Source organism: Carex rostrata, chromosome 23, assembly GCF_964058835.1.
Source record: "Carex rostrata chromosome 23, lpCarRost1.2, whole genome shotgun sequence".
Classification (NCBI taxonomy): domain Eukaryota; kingdom Viridiplantae; phylum Streptophyta; class Magnoliopsida; order Poales; family Cyperaceae; genus Carex; species Carex rostrata.
In genome coordinates, this window is record NC_135940.1 from 3,445,044 (window position 1) to 3,473,023 (window position 27,980).

Below are 27,980 nucleotides of genomic sequence, written 5' to 3' on the forward strand. Positions count from 1 at the left end.
AAAAAATTACAAAAATATGCTTGTAGTTCAAAATAATGGTAAAATTGTACTTCACCTCTCTGGGTTAGGAATAAATATATTGACAGAGCAGTTTTTGCTTAATGCAGTGCACAGACAATAAAGCCAAAATTGTGCTGTATATGATTCATGGGCTGCATGAAGAAAAAACTGCTCTGATAATATCTTTACCCCTGGGTTAGCCTCTCAATACAGTGTGTCTAAAGTGGTAGAATTTGATTAAGCCATGTTGTTCCGAAAAAAATACCATACTATAAATATCAGTTTTCTTACACTAGATATTCGATGATGGAAGAACAATAAAATTACAAAAAGATATGAAAAAAATTTGATATATAGAGAACAAATTATCAGTTACCAATTATGATTAGCTCACCAGCACTGCAGATAAAAATGAAAAATTGATCAACACAAAGATTAAATAATAAAATATAATAAATAGTAGATTTTCTCTCAAGCAATTTACCACTATTCAATCTAGAAACTTCTACAATTCAAAGGTAATTAATTATCTTTGTGTAATCTGAACTGTTTCCAAAAGAAGTTTGTTTACAAACCTGAATGTAACATTCACAATTTGGACAATCAGCATCCCTGCAATATTTTTTTTTCCTGTAATATTATATGTAGGATGGTCTTATCTATCAACTCCATGACTATAAATTACATTCATTCAAATGACTAATGGGTTTTTGTAATGTTACTGGTTTTTAATATCTGAAAAAATAGTTATTCAATTTGCCAAGTCGAAAAGAAAATCTTGTTGGGTTTTCCTGTAAAAGAAATAGCCGCCAAGAACACTATTTCTTACGTTAAACAGCTATAGATCCTAATATTGGAGTCCGGATCCTACGAAGTAACTCAAATTTTGAGTTTAGATCCCAACCATCTGATCAGAATCCGGGCCAACCCGGCCCGAGTTGGAATGCACGGGACCCTTTAATATTCATGCTAAAGCAGATCAGACAGTCCAGATCTGAACTCAAAATTTGAGTTAACTCAAGAGATATGGATTCCTAATATTGTAGTTAATATTGGGCATCAGGCAAGATATCAGATTATACCTCCAATAGTTAACTATCAAGTAAACCGAATTCCTGCAAATTTGTGAATGTAATAACTTAATATTTGTGGATATGATGATATCAGTAGCAAATCTAGTGAGTTGTAATCTCTCAAGTTAGATACCCAATATATTATATTCAATTGTATATGTTTTATAGAAGATGAAACAGAGAAATAACATGTAAACACACATTGAACTTTTTAATCATTTAATGAATTTGAGTACCTAGCAATAGATATGACCATTGCATTATCACGTGTATTGCAGTGAATGAAAATATGGTAGAAGTATTTATGGAAAGTAATTGATTCCAATTTAAAATGATTTTGTTTCCTTTATTTATTTTAACCAATGCATTAGTTACATTCAATGCAGTATATAGAATATATCGACGGAAGTGGAGATTCCAGTTTGTCCTTATCCGAAACTGACCCTTATGTAGCATTCTTATGGAAAGTTAGACTATCTAGCGAGTTAATATATAGTGGTTTCAATGATTAAGTACAATCATATTTATACATGTAACTTATGATGTAACAATCCAAATCACAATAGCTTGCATCAAGAGTGCTATAGGTGATGCAGTTTCTTCTTTCTATAAGATAATTTCGAAATAAATAGAGTTGTAATCCGGCCTTTAATCCCAAAATTAATATGTTTTTTCATGAAAGTGGGTCCCACATAATATTAACAAATTACAAAGCACATAGAAATCAACACAAAACCAACAGTGGCACAATGCATTCCATTGAATTTGCCTAAAAATTCTTTCTTCACCGGGCTCGGAGAAAAATCTCATACCAATCAGGAAGCGTATCATCTGCGGAGTTTTTCCGTGCGGAGCTTTTAATCTGGTCCGTTCGTTTCGGATCGGACGGAACAGAATTGAAAAAAAAAAAAAAATTCTCAAAATTTGCGGAGCTTTTAATCGGGTCTGTCCGATCCGAAACGAACGGACCAGACTAAAAGCTCCGCAGAGGATACGCTTCCCACCCCCTCACACACAATTGTTTGTATTATTGTACCGTAGGCAAGCTTTTTATATATATAAAATATTTTTCACAGTAATTAACATGCGACGAGGCATGTATAGCAAAGATTGAAATTGTAATTACAATGCGCTCCTAGTGATTATCTTTCCTTAATAAACAACAAAGAACTAATTAAGAAGCAATTGATGCAGTATAAAATCTAGGCAACGAAGGACGATCTTTTTCTCTATAGGTCAAATATTGATAGTATTAGTGTGGAAATAAGAAATTGAACTATAAATCAATGAAGAAATTGATAAATCAAAGGAATTGGAAGGCACTCAAACTAACCTAAGAATGCTGTCACAGCGTCGCATCGCCTCGTCTTCGATTGCGGAGGTGAGACAGAGAAAAGGAGACGATCTAATCGAATAGTTGCATACTTGAATTATTGGGAATCAAATATTCTGGAAAATTACGAAGAGATAATTAGAGGGGTTAGATCCACTCCGGTACTGCATAGGGAAGAATGAGATCTGAACCGTTTGTTTTAGTTTGACACGATCTTTAAAGCGAACTCCATAATCCAAATAGATCTGAATTCCAAACGCTCGGCTGGGAGCTCATTCTATCAAGTGCTGTACCGCTGGAGAAGGACGGGAGAAAGAGATGACGGGATTTTATTTTCCCGGAAATGTTGGGAGTATTTTTCCGGGAAAACTAGTTATGAAAATCATTCCTTTTTCTCGCAGTTGGCCCACTTGAAACAACCCGCCGCAGTTCCTTCTTTCGGTAACATTTTTGGGCCGTCTATTCTTCTCTTCAGGCCTGCGGATCCGGGTTGCTCATGTCCGAATCCGAATACAATCGGAATCCGACAAACACAAAGCCCAGCGCTCTGTTGTCCTTTTCATATCATATGTTCACAAGTTTATAAACGGGTCGGATTCGAATTCTAGTACAATTAAAATATGAATTTATTAAAATTTCATAAATATAAATACAATTTCATATCGAAATGTAATAATTCATAATCCAAATATAGATTAATATTGGAGCATATTTCGAACCATATTGAATTATTTAAGTTAAAATATCTAATTAATAAGATATATATAATACAATTAAATATAACAATTTTATATTATAAATATACAAACTAAAATTATTATTTTAAATTTTTAATTAAATCAACTTATATGACTAATTATGATTTAATAGATACATATTCGTTTAACGTTTTATGGAATTTTAAGTGGATTTCGGATTCGGATCATAAGATGGATCTTTCTAATTCGTTCCGGATTCATTAACTATCGGATGCACATTTTAAAAAATCCAAATGATTCCAATTTGAATCGGAATATCCCATTGACAACCTATATATACATACAATTATACACAGAATCAATTAAAGGAGCATCCTTCACAGATTTAGTCTGAGACTTATCCAGTTGGAGAAGGAGCATCCACAAATCATTGCCAGCTGGCACTCTGTAAAGAACCTAATTTTCACGAGCTCTCTTCTCTTTCCTTGATCATCTCTCTCTCTCTCTCTCTCTCTCTCTCCACCTCACAAACTCTAACATAAACAAAGAGAAAAGATGGCGGTATGGATGAACAACGGAGTAGCGCCGCCACTGGCAGGTGGGGTACTCAGAGAATGCGAGCTTATGGGCAAGCGCATGGATTTGCCACATGGCAAGGTCATCGTAGCACCACTGATGAGTAGAAAATTTCGCAACATTAGAATGTCGATCGCCACTGGTGAAGTTACTGGAGAGGTCAAGGTATATATTTTTTTTCCTTTGGTTTACAATTTATTTTTTCTGAATTTTACAATTTGTATAAGTTAGTGTGCTGGTATATGTGTTTAGTGTCATCAGCAAAGAACAAATGTCTTCACCGAATCACATACTATGCTTATTTTTGTAATGACGACACTTGTATGTACGATCGATAGATGCTTGATTGATAGTTGCTTGTTTGTGTGTAGTTTGAAGATATAGACTTGGATCGGAGGAACCCGCGGACGGTTGTGGCGGTTATACTAGGCGGTGGAGCTGGAACCCGTTTGTTTCCTCTTACCAAGAGAAGAGCTAAACCCGCAGTAAGTTGTTTTTTACACCGCTATGATGTATACAAATACGTACCAATGTATCATGCAGGCAATGTTATGTCATATTGTTTTCCTTATGTGATAGGTACCGATAGGTGGGGCATACCGGCTTATCGATGTGCCAATGAGCAATTGCATCAATAGTGGTATTAATAAAGTGTACGTCCTAACCCAGTTCAACTCGGCCTCTCTGAATCGACATCTCTCCCGTTCCTACAACTTCAGCAATGGCGTAGGATTTGCTAACGGCTTTATCGAGGTGCGCATCCATTTCATTTTTCTCTCTTTTTAATTTTACATGTTACTTGTAAGGTTGTACCAACAATAATCCACTCTCGGATTTCGGCACCATATACTCTGGTATGCTCTGTGCGTAACCAAAATCTCAGTTGGGACAAACTGCAAAATTGTTGTTTATTTATTTTAAATCACTTAATTAATTGATGTTATCTGCTACAGGTATTAGCAGCAACTCAGACATCAGGAGAGCAGGGAAAGAGGTGGTTTCAAGGCACAGCCGATGCCGTTCGTCAATTTCACTGGCTCTTTGAGGTGCTTATATCTTACCTTAATTGTTGTATTGTATTTTTTTAAGTATCATATGGTGATTCCTTAATTGTGTCATTAAGGAATATTGCAACTTTGCAATATTGTTATTGGTACTTAAAAGTTACTGGTTTCTGCATATAATTAGTGCAATCAGTTCTTAGCCCCTAAGATTCTATTGAATATCGGTCTGATCCAATTTTACATAATGAGCATGATAAATTGTGATTTAATTGCCAACAAAGAGCCAAAAAATTCTAGAATATTATCGAAATACTTACCTGATTACATAAATGTGCAGGATGCAAAAGCAAAGGACATAGAGGATGTATTGATCTTATCTGGAGATCATCTTTATCGAATGGACTACATGGACTTTGTTCAGGTTAACTAAATATTTACAAACATCCAACAATTTTCTTTCTAAACAAAGTTTAAAATCATGCTGATTTTCTTTTTTTATTTCATGCAGAATCATCGACAAAGTGGCGCAGATATTACAATTTCATGTTTACCTATGGATGACAGGTAATTAGAAAATTTATCTGCAATATTTTATTTTGTTGAAATTTGTTGGTCAACTTGTTGTTGAGAATATAGAAGATTTTTGTAAAATAACTGTTGGAGCTATCTTAGGAAGATTAATAATTAGTAGCCGTTAGTCATTCTATAATTAGCCTAAATTCGTATCTTTGTAATTTAGGCAACCCAATAACGGTAATAAGGAGTAGTATATATAAATAGAGGAGAATTGAAACTGTAAGAATATAACAAAAGCAATAAGGAAATTATTCTTATTCTCTAAAAACTCAACACTTGTAATTACTGATTCTTTGCTTGACAGCCGCGCTTCGGATTTTGGATTGATGAAGATCGATAACAAAGGAAGAGTAATTTCCTTCAGTGAGAAACCCAAAGGAAATGATTTGAAGGCTATGGTAACAGAATATATTCAAATAGAAATTAACCCGTCTGCTTGCTTTCCATTTCTGTTTACAGTTTTAATCATTTTGTAAATGTGTTTACAATACTTTATTTTATTTTGTTTCCAAAGCAAGTTGATACTACTGTTTTGGGGCTCTCAAGAGAAGCAGCAGAAAAGAAACCGTATATTGCTTCAATGGGGGTTTATGTGTTCAAAAAAGATATCTTGTTGAACCTTCTCAGGTACATCATTCTTTGCATTTGCCTCTTTTTTTTTTTGTCAATGATTGGAACATCGGTATGTATCGGTTTACAATTGTTGATCTGATCAGTTACTGTCTTTCCTGGTCAATGAAGCTCAAATATAGCCCAATATCAAGTCTCACCTTAATGTAAACCTTTTGTGAATCAATTAATCTTTTATTGAATTGGGTACATTTTATAACTGAAATCCAAAGAAGAAAATAAATTTGAATGATTGTCAAACTGGTACTCAAATGATCTACATTAATTTGCTAGGTCAGGTGGCGGTTTCCTACTGCTAACGATTTTGGATCGGAAATAATACCCGCATCCGCAAAGGAATACGTTTGCAAGGTCTGTTCCATTTTAATATTTTTTTTAGAGAAATCAAGGTCTTTTCCATCATTCAAACAATAATGCAGAAGTTAATAAGAGACGTATATACTTTTTTTTTCTCTTACATTAAATTTACCCTATCAAGAACTATAATCAGGTTAAAACCATAACATAAGTTAATTAATTTTACCATATCTTTGTAGGCATTCCTTTTTAATGATTACTGGGAAGACATTGGTACTATTAAATCTTTCTTCGAAGCAAATTTGGCACTTACAGACCAGGTGTGTGTTCCCTACTTACCAGTTCATATTGTTTAACCCGTTTTTGGATTACATTTAAGAAAAACCTACACCTGAAAGCAATTCATTTGCGCTTTTGTACGCTCACAAACAAAAGAAGAATTAGTGAAACGCATGTCCAAACGGTTATAAGCAGGTTTAGAAGTAGACAATTGGTACTGGTAGGTATGGTACAAAACCTGAGCTGCTACTCATTGATCTTTATACTTGTATTTGTTGGTACCAGTTTTGACCATAATTAGGTACTGCTTTTCAAAATTATCAGGGTAGCAAAATTACCAAACAAATTAAGCTTGTACAACTACTCTTGGGGAGAAATATTAACCTTGCATCATACAATATTTAATTATTATATATTTATTTATTTTTTTTAATGAACTTTTAGCCACCAAAGTTCAGCTTCTATGATGAGCATAAACCAATGTACACATCCAGAAGACTCTTACCGCCGTCGATGGTTAACAATAGCAAGGTAGAATACATTCTTTTGTAAATTATTTAGATTTTTACCCTATAAAACAGTACAATATCCAAATTGAAAAGCATTTTTTTCCTCAAAAAAACAATAAAAAACGGTATTCCCCTCTGACATAATTTTCTGAAAATGCGCACACTGGTTATATATCCCTTTTAAGTACCGGTACTCATGTTTATAACCATTCAAACTAATAAAACTAATGATAATAAACTGTTCACTGTAATTTTAGGTTTTGGACTCGATTTTATCGCATGGATGTTTCCTCGATAATTGCTCCTTAGAGCATAGTGTTGTCGGAGTTCGGTCTCGAATAGGTGCCAATGTCAGTTTGAAGGTTAGTATTTATTTGATACAGTCATATCTTCTTTGACATTTTAAGTGGCAATTTCAACACAAACTCAATTTGATTAATTACTAATATGATCATATATATATTACCTTGTCAGTTTAGCCGCAACCAGTCATATCTTCTTTGACATTTTTTATTCTCAAATTTGTCCTAAATTTTTGGTATTAGTTGCTTGTGTTGGTTGGTTTGTGACTTTTTTGAAACAGCAATTGATAGCTCAATATTAGACTTAATTTTCTGTTACCAATTCAACTATAAAATCGATATGTTAGTTTATGTAAGAAAATGATGTTATAAGACTTTGTTTTATGGTGAAATCGATACAGGACGTAGTAATGTTGGGTGCAGATTTCTATGAAACCGATGATGAAAGAGCGGCTATGCTAGCCGAAGGGCGGGTTCCTGTTGGAATTGGAGAGAACACAAATTTAAGGTTAAATATTTTAATATATAAATTTAAATATATGTTATAATTATTAATAATTCAACAGTGAAAATATTTCACATACATAAAGAAAATTTTCATAAAATGGTGAAAATGCAGATAAAATATATATCTTTTGGGACTCTTAGTTTATCTGTTTTAATATTTTGATAATTTTTCTCTGGTATGTTTTATCAAGATCTCTACTTCATATTACATATATAATCCGTAAAAATGCTGAATAAACCAAATCATACAATTTGGTTAAACTTTTTTCTCATTACAGGAATTGCATCATAGACAAAAATGCAAGGATAGGGAAAAATGTGACAATCGCCAATGCAGATGTATGTATCCATTGCTTATCCTTTTAATTTCATGATTCTTATATCACCTCTGTTTGATGCAAATGGCCTCTGTTTTATTGCACATTGTACTAATTAGACATGACCGAAAGAGAGAAATTTTTTTGTTAAAAAAAAAAATCTATCTCAGTAAAGAAAAATGTCGTTGATAAGATATAAAATGTGTGATTTAATTTGTTTTCTATTTATTTTTCAGGGTGTACAAGAGGCAGATAGATCAACTGAAGGGTTCTACATTCGATCGGGAATTACAATCATACTAAAAAACTCGACGATCGTAGATGGGCTTGTTATTTGAGTAGATATATAGTTTTATTAATTTCATTTCTCTGTTATAAATATATATATTTATGTCCATTAATTCCGAGAAATCGATATGAAAAACAAATGCTAGCATTACTGTAATATGTAAATAAGGACATCTTCATAAATTTCTGTAAGTTGAGAATAAATCATGCAAGGAAAACGCATTACCGACATTTTTTGCAAATTGCAATTTGGATCTTCTCTTCAGATGGGTACTTAAATTATTGAGGGGAATTACACCTGTTTTTAATAAATAATTTCATATATGATTAATAGTTAATCCTTAAAAAAATTATTCAATTTTTGTTTAACTAGAATTTTGTATCATTTTGTAGTCAATCTTGTTTAACTAGAATTTCAATCACCGTGTTGTATTTTTCGGTTAATTCAGGGTCAGATTGGTAATAAACAACTTCTCCAACATCACTAAATCAACTGACTGGGGTGGAGTGAGTTATGGAGAAAATTGATCCTGCTTTGAACATACCAAGCGAGATAGAAGAAGAGTTTAAACTCATTAAAATACCAAATAGGTGAACTGGTAAAGGGCCTGATTTCTCTGGTTCTCTGTAGTATTTGTCAAGCACTGGTTTTGCTGCTCTGTCTGACAAATTTAACAATTTAAAAGAAAAAGAAAAACATGTTAGGCTTTCTGCTTTTGGAAGCTCTCTGTTTCCGCTTTTTTTTTGGTCTCTTCGCAAATTATTTCCGTGCAAAATGAATTGCGGGCCAAAACCAAATATGAGATTTGGCTTCACCGTCAACAGCTTTTAGATGCAGTAAAAGCTGATTTCTACGTAAAAAGTGTACATGATTTCTACGTAAAAATATGAGATTTGGTTTTTTTTTTATCCAGTAACAAGTGTACATTATTTTCTACTTAAAAAGTCATGAGTTTCATTTGTTATAATAATAAAGATATTAAACAGTTGAATAACTTAATCTCTAACTTTACCTAAAAAAATACTGAAATAAAAACACATGAATAAAACAGTAATTTATATTACTGTGCATTTACATGCAAAGGTTTTACTTATTTCTCACATGGTACATTAATTGTCCGACATCATGGAACTGACAAAGAACAAATCTTTCGGAAACGACAAAAAGAGACGACTAGACTTGAGTATTAAATTCAGATCCAAAACCAAAGATACATTGGCCACAGCCCACAGACAATTTGTAGAAACAATCCAAACTTTTGGATATGAGAAAAAATACCAGTTTCAAATTCAGTATTTTATTTTTTTTTATTTTGTGCGCACCACACAATGTTTTTCTCTCCTTTCTCTAATTTTGTATGTTCAACTCGCTGTTTACGTGAGCCATAACTAAATCTCTTATACGTCAGACTTTTGAACTATGAGACTCAAATATACATAGAAGATCAATTATATAGATTTTTTTCTACAAAAAATAAAAATTAATTTTACAATACCATAATATTTACCCTAATTAATGAACTACGCCGTTATCCGAATACATTTGTTACAACTATAGATAGAATTGATTTTTTAGTTTTCAATTTTCATGCCACTTCTCTGGCTGTAAACTAGTTTATAATAAAGCGAGTTTAAATATCTCTATTTTTTGTGTCTCAGTTATGTCTTTATTTTTAAAACTTTATTAATTTAAAATGTAAAACTTAAACGTAAGTCAAAATATGTACATACAAATTATTACTTTTGAATTTTGATTTTATATAAATCAATCAGTTAAAAAAATCATTGTTCATAAATTATCCACATCAGTGTATTTTTATAAGCTCTTGACAACAAAGAAAACAAAGTTGAAATTTCACAATATTTTACATGTGTATAGATAAAATAAGATCATATCTAACAGTTTTAGTTTTAACATTTATGTTTTAAATTTTGAGTTACTAAAGTTTAAAAATAGAGACATATACAATAGAGAGACAAAAAATGAAAGTATTTGAACTATCTTTACATATTTGATTAACATGATATATTTTATTGTAACCTATTTGATTAACATGATCTAAAGGTAAAGATTTCTTGTTTTACCGATAATGAAGAGTGATAAATATTCACATTTTTTCAATGTTGGAATCGATCAAAAGGAAAAATAAAATAGAAATTTAGAATAGGAAAGACTGACAGATTGGAAGTATAATATGGAAACTCATATATACATGTTTGATTAGGAGTGTTAAAATGAGTATGATACATATATGATGGAAGCATTTTCATACTCATACCCACTAAGAATAATCTTATTCATATCCTGTCCTTATCCATTAAAATTATCAGATAATGAAACGGTAGTGGGTGAATAACGAAAAATACTACTATAATAATTAGTTTTATTATATTTTACAAATAGAACATCAAAACTCATTTATTTCTCATATATCCAATAATATTACTAGTAAAAAATAAAAATAAAAATAAATGTGCAATCAATTTCAACAAAATTGTATTTTTTATAAAAAAAAAAGGGAATTCAAAAACAAAAATATATCTTCCGACAAATTTAATTATATAATTAAAGAACAAGACATACAAATAAAAATAATATGTTTAATATTTTTCTTACAACAAAAACAATACACTCAATAACTAAAGTACTCACTAATTATTACTCAAACATTATCATATTATTATATTTTATATAATTACTCTATAGGGTAACGGGTACAAAATAGTCTTTACTTGTACTCTTACCCGTTTAGCTAACAAAAAAAAAATCATTATCCATACCCATACCCAATAAGCTAACGAAAAAAATACTTACCCATACCCGCCTTATCAAATACGGTACGGGTCGGGTAAATGGCTAAATAAAGGGTATCATTGACACCCCCTATGTTTGATAAATCCCAAGTACTAATCGAACTCGATTTGTTAAAATAAAAAAAGTTAATTATTATCCAAATCTGGAACTGGAACGACTGTAACTCAAACAAGAAACAAAACGTATATGTTTTAATTTTGAAATTGGATAAATGATTTCAAAATGGGAGATGTTATAATTTGAGAGCAACAATTTAAACAATTTATTATTAAGTGCAGAGAGAAATTTTCTATCTTCATACTAAATTTACTTATTTTAGAATCTTTTAATTATCATAAGAACTTAACTAAGCTTGTATCAAATATGTACAAGAAAATTATTAAATTTTATTTGAAAAAGAATGAAAGAATGACTTGGCTTAATGCCTTTTTTTACTTTTTGTCACACTGTTATTTTGAGAATTGAATGCTCAATTTCCAAGTTTTTTTATGTTTATATATCAAATTTATCCTTAATTAATATGTTATCAGCACATCGTTTAAAAAAAGAGTAAAGTATGGATGTTATAAAGTACCTTTGACATTAACAAAAAAAATTATATTTTGTTTTGTGGAAGCAAAAAAGAAAAAAAAAAAAAATCAAAGTATTGATGGCGATTACTAAAGTTCAAGATGAAAATGTATCGCTAGGATGAAAAAATTCATCATGTGCAGCTCGAAATTTACATCTACATTTTAGACATAAAGTTGTATTTTTTAACATAGACAATTATTCACAATTTGCAACAAAATTCATTCAATTTATTCTTTATTTGAAGTTACATTTTAATTTATTTTTAATTAATGTATGATTTTTCGTTTGCAAAATTTTAATTTGTTTCCTCTTTTTTGTTTTGTTTCGAGCATATGAATCAATTATATAATAAAAAAACATAATGTATCTTTTGTTAAATTGTGCAAACGAATAATCAAACATAAATTGAGCAAAAAATAATATAACTTTAAAGAAAGAATAAATTAAATGAATTTTGTTGCAAATAGTGAAAAAAAAATATGTGAAAAATATGATTTATATCTATAAAATTTTGATATCAAATTCTAGCCTCATATAATGAATTTTATTAAAATCTTATAGCATAAATATAATAAAGGCAAAGGCTTCTATGGACCAAGGACCTATTTGTAAAATGAATACCCTTTTTATTTTCAAAGTTCAAAAAGTCGATCCGAACCGTTCATCTTGTTCTCCATATTAATATGTGCTTGGAGACCAAATTTTACATTTTTCTGAATTTTTTTACTATTTATTAAGATGGGTACAAAATTCAGACCATTGAATTTTGTACCCATCTTAATAAATAGTAAAAAAATTCAGAAAAATGTAAAATTTGGTCTCCAAGCACATATTAATATGGAGAACAAGATGAACGGTTCGGATCGACTTTTTAAACTTTGAAAATAAAAAAGGTATTCATTTTACAAATAGGTCCTTGGTCCATAGAAGCATCACTCATAAATAAATTGGAGCAATCTTGATGTCTATACGTTGAGTATTTAACTTTCTAAATAACAGCCCATAGAAAAAAAAAGAAAAAAAAAAAAGACAATAAATCAAGTCATTCTTTCATTCTCTTTCAATACCGTTTAATAATTTCCTCGTACAATAATAGATTGGGTACCAAGAGAGAAAATTTTCTCTCTTGTACTCAACAATCTAATAGTTGCTCTTAAAATAGCACCGAAGGTGTTTGTATTTTTATTCTAATTTTTTTCATAAATGATTTCAAGTCTATATACAAATCCACTGTCAAGGGTCCAATCAACCCATCCGTCAGTAATTTCAATAAATCATTTCATATATGATTAATAGTTATACCTTATATTAATAACTTTAGGTTATGCAATGAATCTCATTCCTACTAAAAGCAATGACAAATAGAACAGACTGAGAATGTATAAAATGGTTGGCAGGAATTATAGAAGGAAGATGGCAACACAGGTCTCGATGTAAATGGTTGAAATCTGGAGATAAGAATACTCGATATTTTCACGCGGTTGCATCTGCAAGACATAGGCGAAATAAGGTTTCTTTTCTCAAAATACAGGAGACTATCATCACTGATGAGGGCCTTATCCGAGATGCTTTCAAATCCCAAATGGAAAGTCTCCTGGGAAGAGAAAACTCGGTCATGCGGTTTGCTCCTGACAAGCTATACCCGCATAACATGGCCTTATCGGGTCTGCAGGAAATAGAGAGTGCAGTCAACCAATTAGCCAAGAATAAGGCATCGGGTCCAGATGGGATACCCAATGAATTTCTTCAATCTCATTGGCAATTGGTAAAAGAAGAACTCATAACTATTGTTACTGATTTTTATAACCATTCACTTAATATGGAAGAGGTTAATAAGGCAAACATCATTATGATTCCTAAAAAGGAGGTATCTGAGCAAGTGGGGGATTATCGACCTATTAGCGTCATGAACGTAATCCCTAAGCTGATCTCTAAGCTTTTAGCTAACAGATTGAGAACAGTTTTACCAGATTTGATATCCTCAAGCCAAACGGCTTTCATTCAGGGTCGTCAAATCACGGAAAATTTCAATGCCACTAGAGAAATGCTCCACCACATCTCAAATTCTAGAAAATCTGCTTGCTTCATTAAAATAGATTTTTCTAAAGCATTCGATTCAGTTAATTGGACCTTTCTGAAAGATATCATGACGGCTCGGGGATTCCCGGCAAGATGGATAAAGTGGATACATTCCCTACTCAGCACAGCATCGTCTCGTGTTGTCATGAATGGTGAAGTCTCTGATTTTTTCACTCACAAAAAGGGTTTAAGGCAGGGAGATCCTTTATCCCCCATGCTTTTCGATATTGCAGTAGATGTGTTGCAGAAAATGGTAGAGGTTATAAATAAAGTGAGTGGTGTTCAAATTTCTTCAAAATTGAGAAAGGCGGTCATAATTCATCAATATGCGGATGACACGGTATTCATCTCCAATGCAGATAATACCTATGTTATCTCTCTCAAGATTATATTGCGACTCTTCACGACAATTTTTGGTTTGGACATTAATTTTGAAAAGAGCTCCTGGATACCTATAAATATTGAGCAAGACAGAATACCTGTCATTTCAGCTATATTGGGCTGTGCTCAATCACAATTTCCGATTAATTATTTGGGATTACCACTTACCATTAAAAAGCCAAACAAGGAACTGTATATGCCTCTAATTGACAAAGTGGAATCCAAATTTGAAGGATGGAAAGGTCGGCTCATCTCAAGGGGAGGCCGGCTCCAATTAATAAACTCAGTATTAAGCTCTATACCAATCTATTTTATGTCATCCTTTCTATTACCAAAATGGGTGATTAATAGATTAGATAAAATCAGACGAAAATTTTTATGGGGTCAATCGGAGACTAAAAAGGGGTTTTCTTTACTCAAATGGACTGAGGTATGCATACCCAAGGAGATGGGAGGCATGGGGGTCTCCAATTTGACAATTCGGAATATATCTCTATTGATGCGGTGGTGGTGGAGACTGTACCGGTGCCATAATTCACTTTGGTCTGAAACAGCAACAGCTCTCAGATCAATCACACCAATCCAACAGAAACACAGAGTTTGGATGCGAGATGGTTCCTTCTTTTGGATGCAGTTACTCAAAATCAGGCCATTATTTGATAGGAGTACACATTGGGTAATTGGTACAGGGGTCCAAATTTCATACTGGTTTGATTCATGGTCTTCTTCAATCATGGAAGAAAGCGGCAATCCAGTACCAGCTAACCGAAAATGGTCTTTGCATATGGCCGTTCAACAAGGATTACAAGATAGCAGTATCCTAAATGGTGAAGCAGAAGACATGATTCTATGGCGTTGGAATAGTACTCATGAGTATTCTGCAAAATCATTCTATGATATGATGATTACAGAAGGGAGGTCACCATGCCAGTTCCGATTTGTTTGGAAACTCAAAATACCCCCAACAGTGAGAGTATTTGCTTTCCTTTGCATTCATGACAAACTATTGACTCATGAGAAAATGTCTAGAAGGGGATTTCAATGTGATCTCAGATGTGCACTTTGTCAAACAGATGCCATGGAGACGGCTCTACATCTGTTTTTGCAATGTAATGAAGCAATGATATTCTGGCATATATTTTCTGTCAAAGCCGGTTTCAGAATTATGGATAGTGGAGATACGATTCATAATACACTCACTAATTCACGCAGAGTATGCAGAAACCGAGTATCCTACAAAACGTGGGGTTCTTTCTTCTTTGCAAGATGCTGGCATATATGGAGGAATCGAAACAGATTTATTTTTGATGACGACAAGGTCGACCCAAGAGTACTGGCAAATCAAGCCATGCATGCTGTGCAGATGTGGACGAAGCACTGTTGACTCAAAGGAAGCAATTATATCTACAAATTTTGGTTGAAATATGTTTGATGAATTTTAGATGTTTCTAGGGGGGTTTTTGCAATTTCTGCATTTTTCCCTTTGGAGCTGACGGTGGATGGAGTGGGCCAGAATAGCAATACAAGATATGGTAGATATAATATTAGGTGTGTTTAGGGATGCTATTCTGAATTTTTTGTTTTTTTGTTGGCAGTTTTAATTTTGAGGGCGGTACGGGTACTGGTACGTTTGGAGGTACAGTACCGGTACTAGGTTGTATTTTTTTACCTGATAGCTACTATCCGGTTTTCAAAAAAAAAGAGAATGTATAAAATGGTAATTTAGCAAAACTTGCCATAATAGGAGAATGATTAAATTATTCAATTACAAAACCAACAAAAGACCATCTGCAATATGCAGCCAACTAATCATGGATTAATTAATTCATGCTCTAACAAAAAGCCCTTTGCATATAGTACTTAACCTATCCTGTTTAATAATTTCAATTTTCAACTACAACCATTTATTGCGAGCTAAAATGCCACGCATTTCGTCGGCAATCTTGTTTAACTAGAATTTCAACCTTGGTGGTTGCATTTTTTTGTTACTTCAGGGTCAGATTGGTAATAAACAACTTCTCCCACATCACTAACAAAGTGATCAACTCTTAAACTCCTCATAAAAATCCCAAATAGGTGTACTGGTAATGGGCCTGATTTCTCTGGTTCTCTGTAGTATTTGCCAAGCACTGGTTTTGCTGCTCTTGTCTGACAAATTCAACAATGGAACATTTGTTAGGGTTTCTACTTTTGAAGGCTATGTTTTAAGGGAAGGAATCTATTGACAATCAAGTCAACTGACAAAATGATTATCAAAATAAAAAAGGTCAAAAATGTAAATATGTTATATGTAATTTAATAGATCGTGTATCAAATTTCATGCAATTTGGAAATCATTGGGTCATTAATCACGTGCCGAAAAGATACGGAACCATTAATTTTACATACTTCTCAATTAAAAAAAAAAAATGTGATTTTACCTTTTTTTAATATTGATAAATATCTAATTGGTGCTCACGGTTGTAAAGTAAATTTGTTATATACATATGCTATATTAGGTTTGAAATATTGAAAATTTGGGGAGGTTTTATGAAAAAAAAAACTTACAGCCTCAACCAAGTGATAATGGGGGATTTGAGGGAAGAGGTGGTGAACGACATGGGTCCCAATGTCATGGTGTATGTTGTTTATCCATCCATAGTCCCGGTCCACCGTGGTTAGCCCCCCTCTTAGATAGCTCCATTCCTACACCATAATTAATCAACAGATTTGATTAATTAATACACCTCATCTCCTTTACAAAATGATTATTTTTCAAAATATTAAAAAATGTAAAATATTCTGAAAACTATACTTTTATATATTAAAAATTAGAAGATTGAAAATATTTATGATTTATTAAGAAATAATAATAGAGGTTTCACCTTGCCACGATACCAAGGAAGATTAGGTTGACCGTGATGATGTAAGTAGGTCACAAGATCAATCCACATGATAAATACCTACATGTTAAAATATAATGATGATTTACCAAAACAAAAAATTAGGCATATAGTAAACAAAAAAAAAAAATTAATGAATATTGGTGCTTACAAGGTTGGGAACACCATAGAGCTTTAGCACAGGAATGAGGCCTACGGTCCATGATAGACCGAGAAGCAATGCTACCATGATGGACCAACAAATGGTTGAGGTCAGAACCTCTGTCTTCTCATTTGGACCAAACAAATTACTGCTTGGATTGAAGTGGGACCCACTCTTTCCGGGGCTCCTATTCCACTACAAAATTACACCAGGATTCAAAACCACATAATCACAATCAATTGTAAACTACTCTCAAGGTGTCTCATTTTACTTGGTGAAATCTTCGTTTTGGTCCTTGGAACTTTTTACAAAAGTTAATTTAGTTTTTAATAACTTCTTCAATTTTGAAAAGAACATGTAAAAAGAGAAACTAAATGAGACACCTTGAGAGAAATTCAAGGATTATTTCAGAGAAATTCAAGGATGAATTTAATTTTCTTCTATAAAAAAAAAATCCAATGACCAACTTAATGTAAATGGAAGCATCACTCTATCCTTGATTAAATTAAAAAAAAATAGGGAATAAAAATGTTTTTGTGGGTTTCTGGATTAAAATTATTTTACTAACCAGATAAATAGGATATGCAAAGAGAGGGTAAGGAAAGGTGAACCGTAGCCTCTTTGTTTTATCCTCCAAACTCTTATATGTCTTCTCTGTTAACTGTTCAAATAAATAGTAAGAGAAAAAAGAAAACCAATTAATCAAATTCAATTGCACATGAATTAATCAAATTCATGGCCCAAGGCCCAAGGCCCAATGGATAATGGTAACAGGCTCTAATTTGTTATCCCATTAATAATATATCTAAATTGCAAATCAGAAAAGTTTGATGACCCAAGCTTTAGACACCATTGTTAAAACTTAAAAAGGTTCCATTTTCTGATATTAATAAAGTCTAGGATTCAAATCTGCACTGTTCATCTTTTCTCCATCACAATCAAAGCATTAGTGTAAAATTATAGACCTTATATAAAATGAAGAGCTAAAAATTGAAAGCACTAGAATTGATTTCTGTATTTTAATAAATTCTTGGTCTCATTCTAAATGAACTGAAAATATTAATTTTAGCAAACATATTACTCACAAAAAACAACAGCAAAATATAGTAATACTAATAATAATGCCTCCCATTACTTTTTGTAAACAATTTAATTGAAGAGAATCAATGCCTGCGCTGCACGTGAATGAAATCGAACTCCATGTGATTTGTCAGAGATCCAAAAATATCTACTGTACTGCTATATTAACTTGAATTTATTTTCTTGTAATTTGTGCTCAGAGAATCTTTTTTTTACCCTTTATGTTAGTAGCCTAGTAGGGTTATCAGATCTATGGCTGAGAATTATACTAAAATAAAAGATATGATTCTTTGAATTGCAAAAGATACTTCTGTGTGATATATATATATATTTTTTTATTCGAACTTCCGTGTGATATGCTTTGACCATTATATGTAGCTATTAAATTTTGATGCGGTTTGTATCTTGTACTAAAATTTACCTATATTTGGCAAATGCTTTTTCTTTTGATACTTTTTTTTCCAGTAAAGTGTTTTGTTACCACAAAATTTGATATGATTTGTCCTTTATATGTATATATTAAAATTTGATAATAAGAAGTACTAAAATTTACCTATATGTGGGAAAATGCTTTTCTTTAAAAAGAGATTAATTGACAACTGTAAAATTAGATTCTTCTCTTTGAATTCAAGTTTATTTGACTTTGGTTAACTTTAGTTGGTGTTATAGAATAATTCACATGAAAAATGACAAAAAAGTATACATAGATATGCAAAGTACATATAAATAGAAAATAATTCCCAAAAAGATGTCTAACCGGATGCCATGATTCATCTCTCTCCACATGACCATGATTTTGATGGTGGGTCCTATGACTTATTCTCCTATAATTAAACACAAATTTAGCAAAATAGTTTGTTAATTAATTAGTTAATCAACATGTATGAAATCTAACAGAAAACTAGTAAAATAATTTATTCATGAAACCCAAAAAAAAATTAAAAAAATTAAAATGTATGAAAATTAGAAGGATGTAATACACACCACCCATGATATGGCACCAAGATAGCACTGTGTAGCATGTGGCCCACAAAATTATTTAAGGTTGCATTGTCTGAGAAGCTCCCATGGCCACTGCATATATGTACAAAAATTCAAAAATCTCATGTGAGATATTTAATTATTTCTAGTGGTGTAGAAAAAATTGAAGAAATAGCATGAGAGCTTAATTAATACACATAGCTAGCTAGGTGAATTCATTGTACAATTTTATGGGTTAATTACCAATCTCATGTCCCATATATATCGCCTCAATTAGTCCCAAATATATATATATCTAATAGTAGAAAAATTGAAGGGCATGACAACTTAAATAATTCATTAATTGTATTTTTTTAGGAGTTAAATTTATTACCAATCATGGCCAAGAACAAAGAGAGCCCAGAACATGGTGCCTTGTGCAAACCAGTAAAACGGCCACACAAAGAGTGAATTGTCGAAACGCAGTGCGATTGCCGCGAGAGCCGCAATGACGACGAAATCTCGGAGCACGTAACTCATCGATCGCCATGGAGACTTGACCCAACAATGCTGTGGTATGGCCGCGCGTATCTCACCGATTTTAAATGGAGGCGGTGAGCCTGCGTCGAATTTCGCCTTCTCCTCCAACTCCTTTCGATACGACTCGCCGTGACGGCTGTGGTTGTGTTTCTTTTGCGGCGCTGAGCTGCCCCAAAGCCATTGTCTGAAATGAAAAAATGGTGCCTTAGCCCTTGACAAGGGAGTCCATAACTTGGTCATGGCACCCTTCTCTCCATCTCTTTCTCTCTCTTTCTCCATATCTCTCTAGGTTTTTTTTTGTGAGAGATATATTGAAAGATAATGGATGGTATTGGGTTGCCAGGGTATATATATATTGAGAGGACTGAAACAATTCTCACAACATAAGAAATATCCTCGGGGAATCTATGTTTAGATAAAAATTAAATGCAAAGATGAATAATAATTTAATGATGTGCGCTATTATAAGCTAGATAATTAATAAGCTGGCCGTCCTGCTAAATGGCGAAATTTATAGGGTCATTGGACAAAATATTTTTATTTGTTCTACATCGATATCCGATCTTTTTTGTAGTTTTTTTTCCAATCATAAGAAAATTATTATTGTCATGTACGTACATTGTAATATGAATATATATAAAGATGAGGGATCAAGTTACAACCAGTATTTTCTACATTTTTCAAAGTCCAAATTGTCGATCCAAACCGTTAGATGTGATCTCTACAATAAAATGTGCTTGGAGACCAAATTTTACATTTTTTGGAATTTTTTTACTATTTATTAAGATGAGTACAAAATTCAATGGTTTGAATTTGACTAGTTTTTGTACTCATCTTAATAAATAGTAAAAAAATTCTAAAAAATGTAAAATTTGGTCTCCAAGCACATTTTATAGTAGAGATCACATCTAACGGTTTGGATCGACGATTTGGACTTTGAAAATGTAGAAAATGCTTGTTGTAACTTGTTGTAACTCAAAAATTGTTGTAACTTGATCCCTCCTCATATATAAATATATTTTTTTAAAGAAAGATGACAATTTGACTTTCAAATTTCATACTTTTATTATTATAATAAAATATTTTCCTTATCTGAGTATTGAACTCATGGTCATCGTGTCTTTACCGTTAGACCAAATGTTAGTTCTTGCAATGTGAATATATTATAAGAGAGCAAAAATAAATTTTCATACAAAATAATAAATTTTTATAAAAAAAAATTGATCAATAAAAAAAATTCAATAATAAAATAATAGACCAACATATTCTCATATAAATTTAAAGCCCATTATTAAATGACATATCTAAAAGCTTTATTTTTAGATGTACATATTGATTTACTTTTTGTTATGTTGCTTAAAGCAATTACAAGAAAAAAAATCATTAAAATAAGTTGTATTATTTGTTGTTGTTATATTATAACATATTATAGCTCTCCCTGTGATTTATATGCATTTGTGTATCTTCGATGGAGAATATAGTCATGTTTATGTTAATAAAATTATTAAATAACAAATAATATTCATTATATGATATTAAAAATGAAAATAAATAAAGACTTAACCAATCAATCTAAAAATTCTTTAAATTATATTTAAAAAGAGAAATAAATTAGGACCAAATGAAGACAGATTAAATAAACTTGTGATGAGTACGTATCTAAATAAATTTATATTTCTACACGTAAAAAGACATGAAAAAATTATAGAATCAAATGAAGGCAAACTATTTAATTGGAGGGTTGATATTTAATCTGAAATTTCATATTTTAACCATAACTGTTGACGAATCAGGACATCTACGTGCTTAATATAAGAATGGAAATTTGCCAAGGAAATCATAACAAAATTTCAATAAATATATACCGTGGTTACATTATTAGAAATCAACATAGAATTACTTTTCACCTAACTTTTATGTGTATCTATTTGACAGTTGCTTAGTCTATCATCAAACAATTTTTAACCTATTTGAACTTAATTCTTGCCTTTAATACATTAACTATTTGTATCTATTTATACAATTTGATGATTAGGGTTTTATGTGTATCTATTTAACAGTTGTTTAATCTATTAACTAATTAAATTTAAATTCATTAACTAATCAGGTATGAGATAGAAACTAACTATAATAGAAACCATGAACTTAATTCTAAACCAGACAAGCTATTTAAACTTAATTCTTCCCCACCAGGGGACTCACGTGCTGTGCACGTATCTTGCTGGATTAGGCAGCCTTTCTGATGTTAGGTTATTTTATATGCTTTCTACAGATCATCACCTTTTTGTGGGGTAAATTTAATTTACCAAGTTGTAAGATGTATTTTGCTCAGTAAGATGTGGTGATCATGATATGTTGTATATGCTATGTACTGTGATGATAATTAATGAAGCCTAAGGGCAATTTTATAAAAGAAAAAATAGTTTTTATAATTAATTACTAGTATTATGTCTGTACATTGTAACGATGTATATATATATATAATTTCAAATGTGCCATCACATATCGTTTTTCCAGAAGTATTGGGTTTGGCTTTAATTCATTCTTTTAGTATTGCATGATATGTTGTTCATAGTGGTTTGCTAACGGGTTACCCGTGACCCGTTCCGGGTAACCCGTTAGGGGTAACGGGTAGGGCGGGTAGACGGGTAGGACGGGTACGGGTACAACCCGCAACGGGTAGACGGGTAGTTTTCCCAAAACCTCTACCCTACCCGTTTATTACCCGTACCCGTTGCGGGTTGACGGGTACGGGTACCCCGGGTACGGGCGGGTTTTTTTTTTTTTTTTTTTCTTTTCTGTTTTTTTCTGAATTTTTATGCTTTGAGATTCGTGCCAAGTTAAAGGACATGGATGGATGGAGTTTAGATATAGGGGTCCGTTTTGAGATTCATGCCAAATTAAAATTGATGCCTCAGATCTCATTCTACTAAGTCAGGTATTGCACTGGATCTGAATTCTATAGGGGTGCCGCCAAAAAAATTTTGAAATTCAAATTTTGTAACGGGTACGGGTAGACGGGTACGGGTAGGCGGGTATAGGGGTACGGGTAGGCGGGTACGGGTTGGCGGGTAGACGGGTACGGGTACAATGGGTTTTTTTCAAAATAGGGGTGTCCGGTCCGTTTATTACCCGTCTACCCGTCTACCCGTCTGTACCCGGGCAACGGGTACGGGTCGGGCAAAACGGGCTCAACCCGTTAGGGGTTTAGCAAACCTCTAGTTGTTCACTTATAAGTTGTAATCCATTACACGTGTCTGTACAACACGATATATATATTTGACAGTTGTCGGTCACATACAAGACACAATCCGATTTTTTTATTTATATCTAAAAATTAAATCAAATTACAAAAAATAACCGAAGTATCGTTGAATTTTGATTTCTACCCAATCCGGTTATCCAATAACCGGATTTGGGATAAATGTCCGGTTATCCAACAACCGAACTCAAGAAATATAACCGGTTATTGGATAACCGGAAAGTTATGTTTTTTTTTTTTTTTTTTTTTTTTTAAAGAAAACCCGGTTAATCACTAACCGGAAAGTAAGTTTTTTTTTTTTTTTTTTTTTTTTGAAAACCAGAAATTTCGAATTTTTTTTATTTTTTATATTAAAATATTAGAAATGTTGATTATATTTCTTTAAAAATAGATGAAATACAATATAATTTGATTTATTAGAAAGACTGCAACAAATAACCCGGATTAATATTTTTCAGGCCGGATTTTTCGCGGCTGTAAGAAAAATTAATATATTTCTTTATGTGCTAGTGGAAAAAAATAAAAATGCTTAGATTCTGAGTTATTGATTCCGGTTCAAAAGTCACTTCTAGGTAATCTAGAAAATATTGTGATCCATCTAGTAAATTTAATTAATAAAAAGTTGTTTCTATTTTTGAAAAAAATAAAAACTTTAATTTATTTAATAATTGTTTTTCAAAAAGAATTATCAAAATAGAAACAACTTTTTATTAATTAAATTTATTAGATAGATCACAATATTTTCTAGATTACCTAGAAGTGACTTTTGAACCGGAATCAATAACTCAGAATCTAAGTATTTTTATTTTTTTCCAATAGCACATAAAGAAATATATTAATTTTTCTTACAGCCGCGAAAAATCCGGCCTGAAAAATATTAATCCGAGTTATTTGTTGTAGTCTTTCTAATAAATCAAATTAAAAAAACTTTCCGGTTATCCAATAACCGGTTATATTTCTTGAGTTCGGTTGTTGGATAACCGGACATTTATCCCAAATCTGGTTATTGGATAACCGGATTGGGTAGAAATCGAAATTCAACGATACTTCGGTTATTTTTTGTAATTTGATTTAGTTTTTGGATATAAATAAAAAAATCGGAGACACAATAGTATACGTACTATTCGCAACTCACAAATATTTGCCTAATAAAATATATTGATAAAAAAAAGTTTATGTACAATAATTATTCACAAAAAAAAAATAGTTAAACGGAAAAAGAAGAGCTCGTTCAAATTTTTAAACCGTAGATAAAACCGTCAGTTGTGTTATGTATGCACCTACCTGGCTTATACCCTTACTCCTTCGCTCTTCTTTGAATATTACACAATCACTGCATGATGATAATTGATGTTTCATTTATTAAAATATCCACTGGTTTATTCCGAAAAGAGTCTTCTATCCCTTTCTTTCTAGATTATTCATGCTCCTGCCGCCTAGACTACTCGTTGTTATCTCCTCATTCGGCCAGAAAGATGCTGTAAGCCTAGCCACATGTTGCGAACCTCCCGGGCATCCCTCATCCTGATATTAAATTGTGCACACAACCCTCTCTAGAATCTTAATGCAAAGTTGTAGTCCCATAGAAAATGGTCCCTTGTTTCCATTTCTTCACTATGACATTAGTAATATAACTTAATTTTAGATTATCCTTAAAATAAATTACACGTTATTCACACAGTTAAAATCCTATAACATCCAATTTCATTATTTGACAATTCAAATTTCAACTCAGAGATCTACTATTCCGTTAAATATATATACATTATAAACTAATATTTAATTCACACATCCTGTTTAACTATACAAATTGAAAATACAAATTATAGAGAAGTCTATTTACGTGACAGTGAGATATTCAAAATTTCAAATCAAATTACTATCGACAATTCAAACTTACACATATATCAAACAATAATCAATATCAAAGTGTCTTTTTTTTCAATTTTCTTTCATGTTATCTTTTATTTGGATTTCTTCGTCATTTTCCTTTATTTCTCTCTCTTTTTGTTTTTGAAATGCTTAGAGAGAGAGAGAGAGAGATGTGATTAATAAGGTTACAAGCAAAGTGGGAAATGGGGTGGACAACCATGTCCAATACCTGATAAGTGAATCTTTTACAATTACTAGATTTGGACCATTCTTTTTAACTTGGCACGAATCTCAAAGTCCAATAATACGGCCATCTATGATGACCCGAATCTCAAACCGTAAAGTGAGGATACTCCTCTGCAATACCTCAGAGGATACGAACTCCAACCATGCATGGGGCTGCGTTGCCAGAATGCCACGTGGGCCTTCTTCCTTCTCCTTTATATTTTGCACATTTATTATATTTCAAACTTTTTGAGTTTTCTCATTTTATAAGTAATTGTTTAACAAAAGAAAAAATATCACAAGTAATAGAAGCCTGCACCGAAAAGAAAAAAGACAAACGTGTTAAATAAAAATCGGTTTGAAAATATGCTGTCACAAATTTAAACGAACCTGTTTATAAGATCGGAAGGCGATGTACGCGTCATCTGTCATGGAACACAAACTCCAAATATGTAATATTAAGTGATTAAGTTGGAAATATTGACTGGATTTATGTTAATTGATCTTTTGTTTAACACGGTGCAACTTTTTAATCAAATTTGTGCATTCAACTTAATCACTTATATGAATACAGATAAATGTTATTTTGTATTCGTTGAGTAATAGGTAATTATATAAAATAAATTACATCATGAGAAAATGTATGTATGTTATTGTAAGAATAATATTATGCTAAACATGTTATTTTTTTATTTGAATGTTTTGTTATTTAGTTACGAATTGAATTTGTTATAAGAGTTATTTGTGATTTTGATTTGTTTTACTTCATAAAAAATTATTATTTAGAATTGATTGTATATTTGTAATTAAATTTTATATATTAGTAATTGTGATTGCATATGACAAGATAAATTTTGATAGTTCATTTGTAAAAATAATAAAACTATTATATTCGTATTATTCGTTATTCATGCACTACCATTTCGTTATCCGCTAATTTTAACGGGTAAGGGTAGGGTAGAGTAAAACAAATTCTTAACAGGTATGGGAAATGTCAATTCTTAGTAGGTATGGGTATGAAAATAGTTTCACCCTACCCGTATCGCACCCATTGACACCCCTAACTATACCGAAAAATAGTGTGTACAACTGTGCATGGCGTGCAATATTTGTTTTCCGTTATCCCCAACATAGATTTGGATGGAATAAGCGGTCCTTCTATAATAGAACCTTAGATATATCAAAACTTAATTTAGCATCCATATGCCTCATCTCCAAGAAAGAGGATTGCCTTACAATTAAAAATTTTAGACCTATTAGTCTAATTAGTTGTAGTTTTAAGTTAATCACAAAACTATTAGCTAATAGACTCTCCAAAGTGATAGATCCTCTTATAGATGATTCACAGTAAGCCTACATCAAAGGCAGACTAATATGTGATAATATAATCACAGCCCATGAACTTCTACATCAAATTAGAATTACAAAACAAAAATGTATCATTCTCAAATTAGACTTTGAGAAGGCTTTTGACAAGGTTAATTGATATTTTCTTTTAGAAAAACTCCAAGCTAGAGGGTTTGGTATTTTATTTAAATAATGGATTAGTGATATCCTAAAAGGAGGTAGGACTTGTGTTTCCTTTAATAGTGAAACGGGAACATACTTTGCTTGTAAAAGAGGCCTAAGACAAGGTGACCCTATGTCACCTTTTATTTTTGACCTAGTTGCATATGCCTTTCATAAACTACTTTCTAATACTCAACTCATGGGTAGGATTAAAGGATTAGGACAATTTCCAAATCCCTCAAAAATTCTAGATTTGCATTTTGCAGATGATACCTTATTGTTTTTAGAAGTTGATCCCAAGATGATTGAAAATCTAAAATTCTTGCTATTAGGGTTTGAGGAAGTCTCAGATTTAAAAATAAACTTTGATAAAAGCTCAATGGTTCCACTAAATATATCTACAACTCTGCTTCCTCCTTAGCTAATCAATTAGGATGTAGCATTACCTCCTTACCATTACTTATCTTGGTGTCCTATTACATTGGAAAACCCTAAGTACTGCAGATTGGAACCCCTTAATTAGTAAAATAGAAAAAATATTACAATCCTGGAAAGGTTCACTTTTATCACTAGGTGGAAGAGTAACTCTTCTAAATTCAGTCCTTTATGTAATTCCACTTTACTGGTTATCTATAATTTTAATGATTTTTGAATAATAAATGAAACTGTAATGCATTAAAAAAAATAAGCAAACACACAATAAATAATAAATGCGTTTTAAAATAATTATATGGGTAATTCTTGAATAATCTCTGAGGCTTTTGAAAAAAACTAATACTGGTTATGGCCAATTTGTATGGGTGCGTCATCAATGTTTTGACAATAATAAAGTTAAAGTCGTTTAGAAAGAATGGGTGCATCATCGATGTTCTGACAATGAAACATCGATGCACTTTTGTCGTCGTTAAGCCGGGCATAAAGCATCGGTGCATTATCGGTGTTTTTGCAATAATAAAGTTATGACCGTTTAGAGACCATGGGTGCGTCATCAATGTTTTGGCAATGAAACATCGATGCACTTCTACCGTCGTTAAGACGGGCATAAAGCATCGGTGCGTTGTCGGTGTTTTTGCACGGAAGCATTGTTTTAAAAAAAACTTTAAATAGCCTTAACTTGTAGGGTTTTCGGATACCACTTTTAGGGTTTCGCGGTAACCAAAACCCTTTTAGGCTTAAGCTGCGGAAAGAACGTAAAACAAAAAATTTTTACTTCTAACTCAAGCCGTGAATTAAAAGGGATATGCCGGAAAGACCAAAGCAGAGTTCCTTCT

General features: G+C 32.0%; 2 protein-coding genes across 2 annotated transcripts; one reads left to right on the top strand and one right to left on the bottom strand.

The window, feature by feature from the left end:
- Nucleotides 1-3,464: 3,464 nt before the first annotated feature.
- Nucleotides 3,465-8,631, top strand: LOC144575026 (glucose-1-phosphate adenylyltransferase large subunit 3, chloroplastic/amyloplastic-like). The gene is made up of 15 exons (XM_078325140.1): nucleotides 3,465-3,845; nucleotides 4,052-4,165; nucleotides 4,260-4,433; nucleotides 4,634-4,726; nucleotides 5,022-5,105; nucleotides 5,193-5,248; nucleotides 5,565-5,658; nucleotides 5,775-5,887; nucleotides 6,169-6,241; nucleotides 6,427-6,507; nucleotides 6,911-6,997; nucleotides 7,233-7,337; nucleotides 7,679-7,785; nucleotides 8,063-8,123; nucleotides 8,338-8,631. Exons 1-15 carry the CDS (start codon nucleotides 3,660-3,662, stop codon nucleotides 8,437-8,439), a joined length of 1,530 nt encoding a protein of 509 aa, XP_078181266.1. The 5' UTR covers nucleotides 3,465-3,659; the 3' UTR covers nucleotides 8,440-8,631.
- A 7,312-nt stretch (nucleotides 8,632-15,943) lies between these two features.
- LOC144575027 (omega-3 fatty acid desaturase, endoplasmic reticulum-like) lies at nucleotides 15,944-20,281 on the bottom strand. The gene is made up of 8 exons (XM_078325141.1): nucleotides 19,696-20,281; nucleotides 19,326-19,415; nucleotides 19,099-19,165; nucleotides 17,830-17,922; nucleotides 17,271-17,456; nucleotides 17,102-17,179; nucleotides 16,785-16,922; nucleotides 15,944-16,385 (listed from the first exon to the last, which is right to left on the bottom strand). Exons 1-8 carry the CDS (start codon nucleotides 20,118-20,120, stop codon nucleotides 16,197-16,199), a joined length of 1,266 nt encoding a protein of 421 aa, XP_078181267.1. The 5' UTR covers nucleotides 20,121-20,281; the 3' UTR covers nucleotides 15,944-16,196.
- Between the last annotated feature and the right edge of the window lie 7,699 nt (nucleotides 20,282-27,980).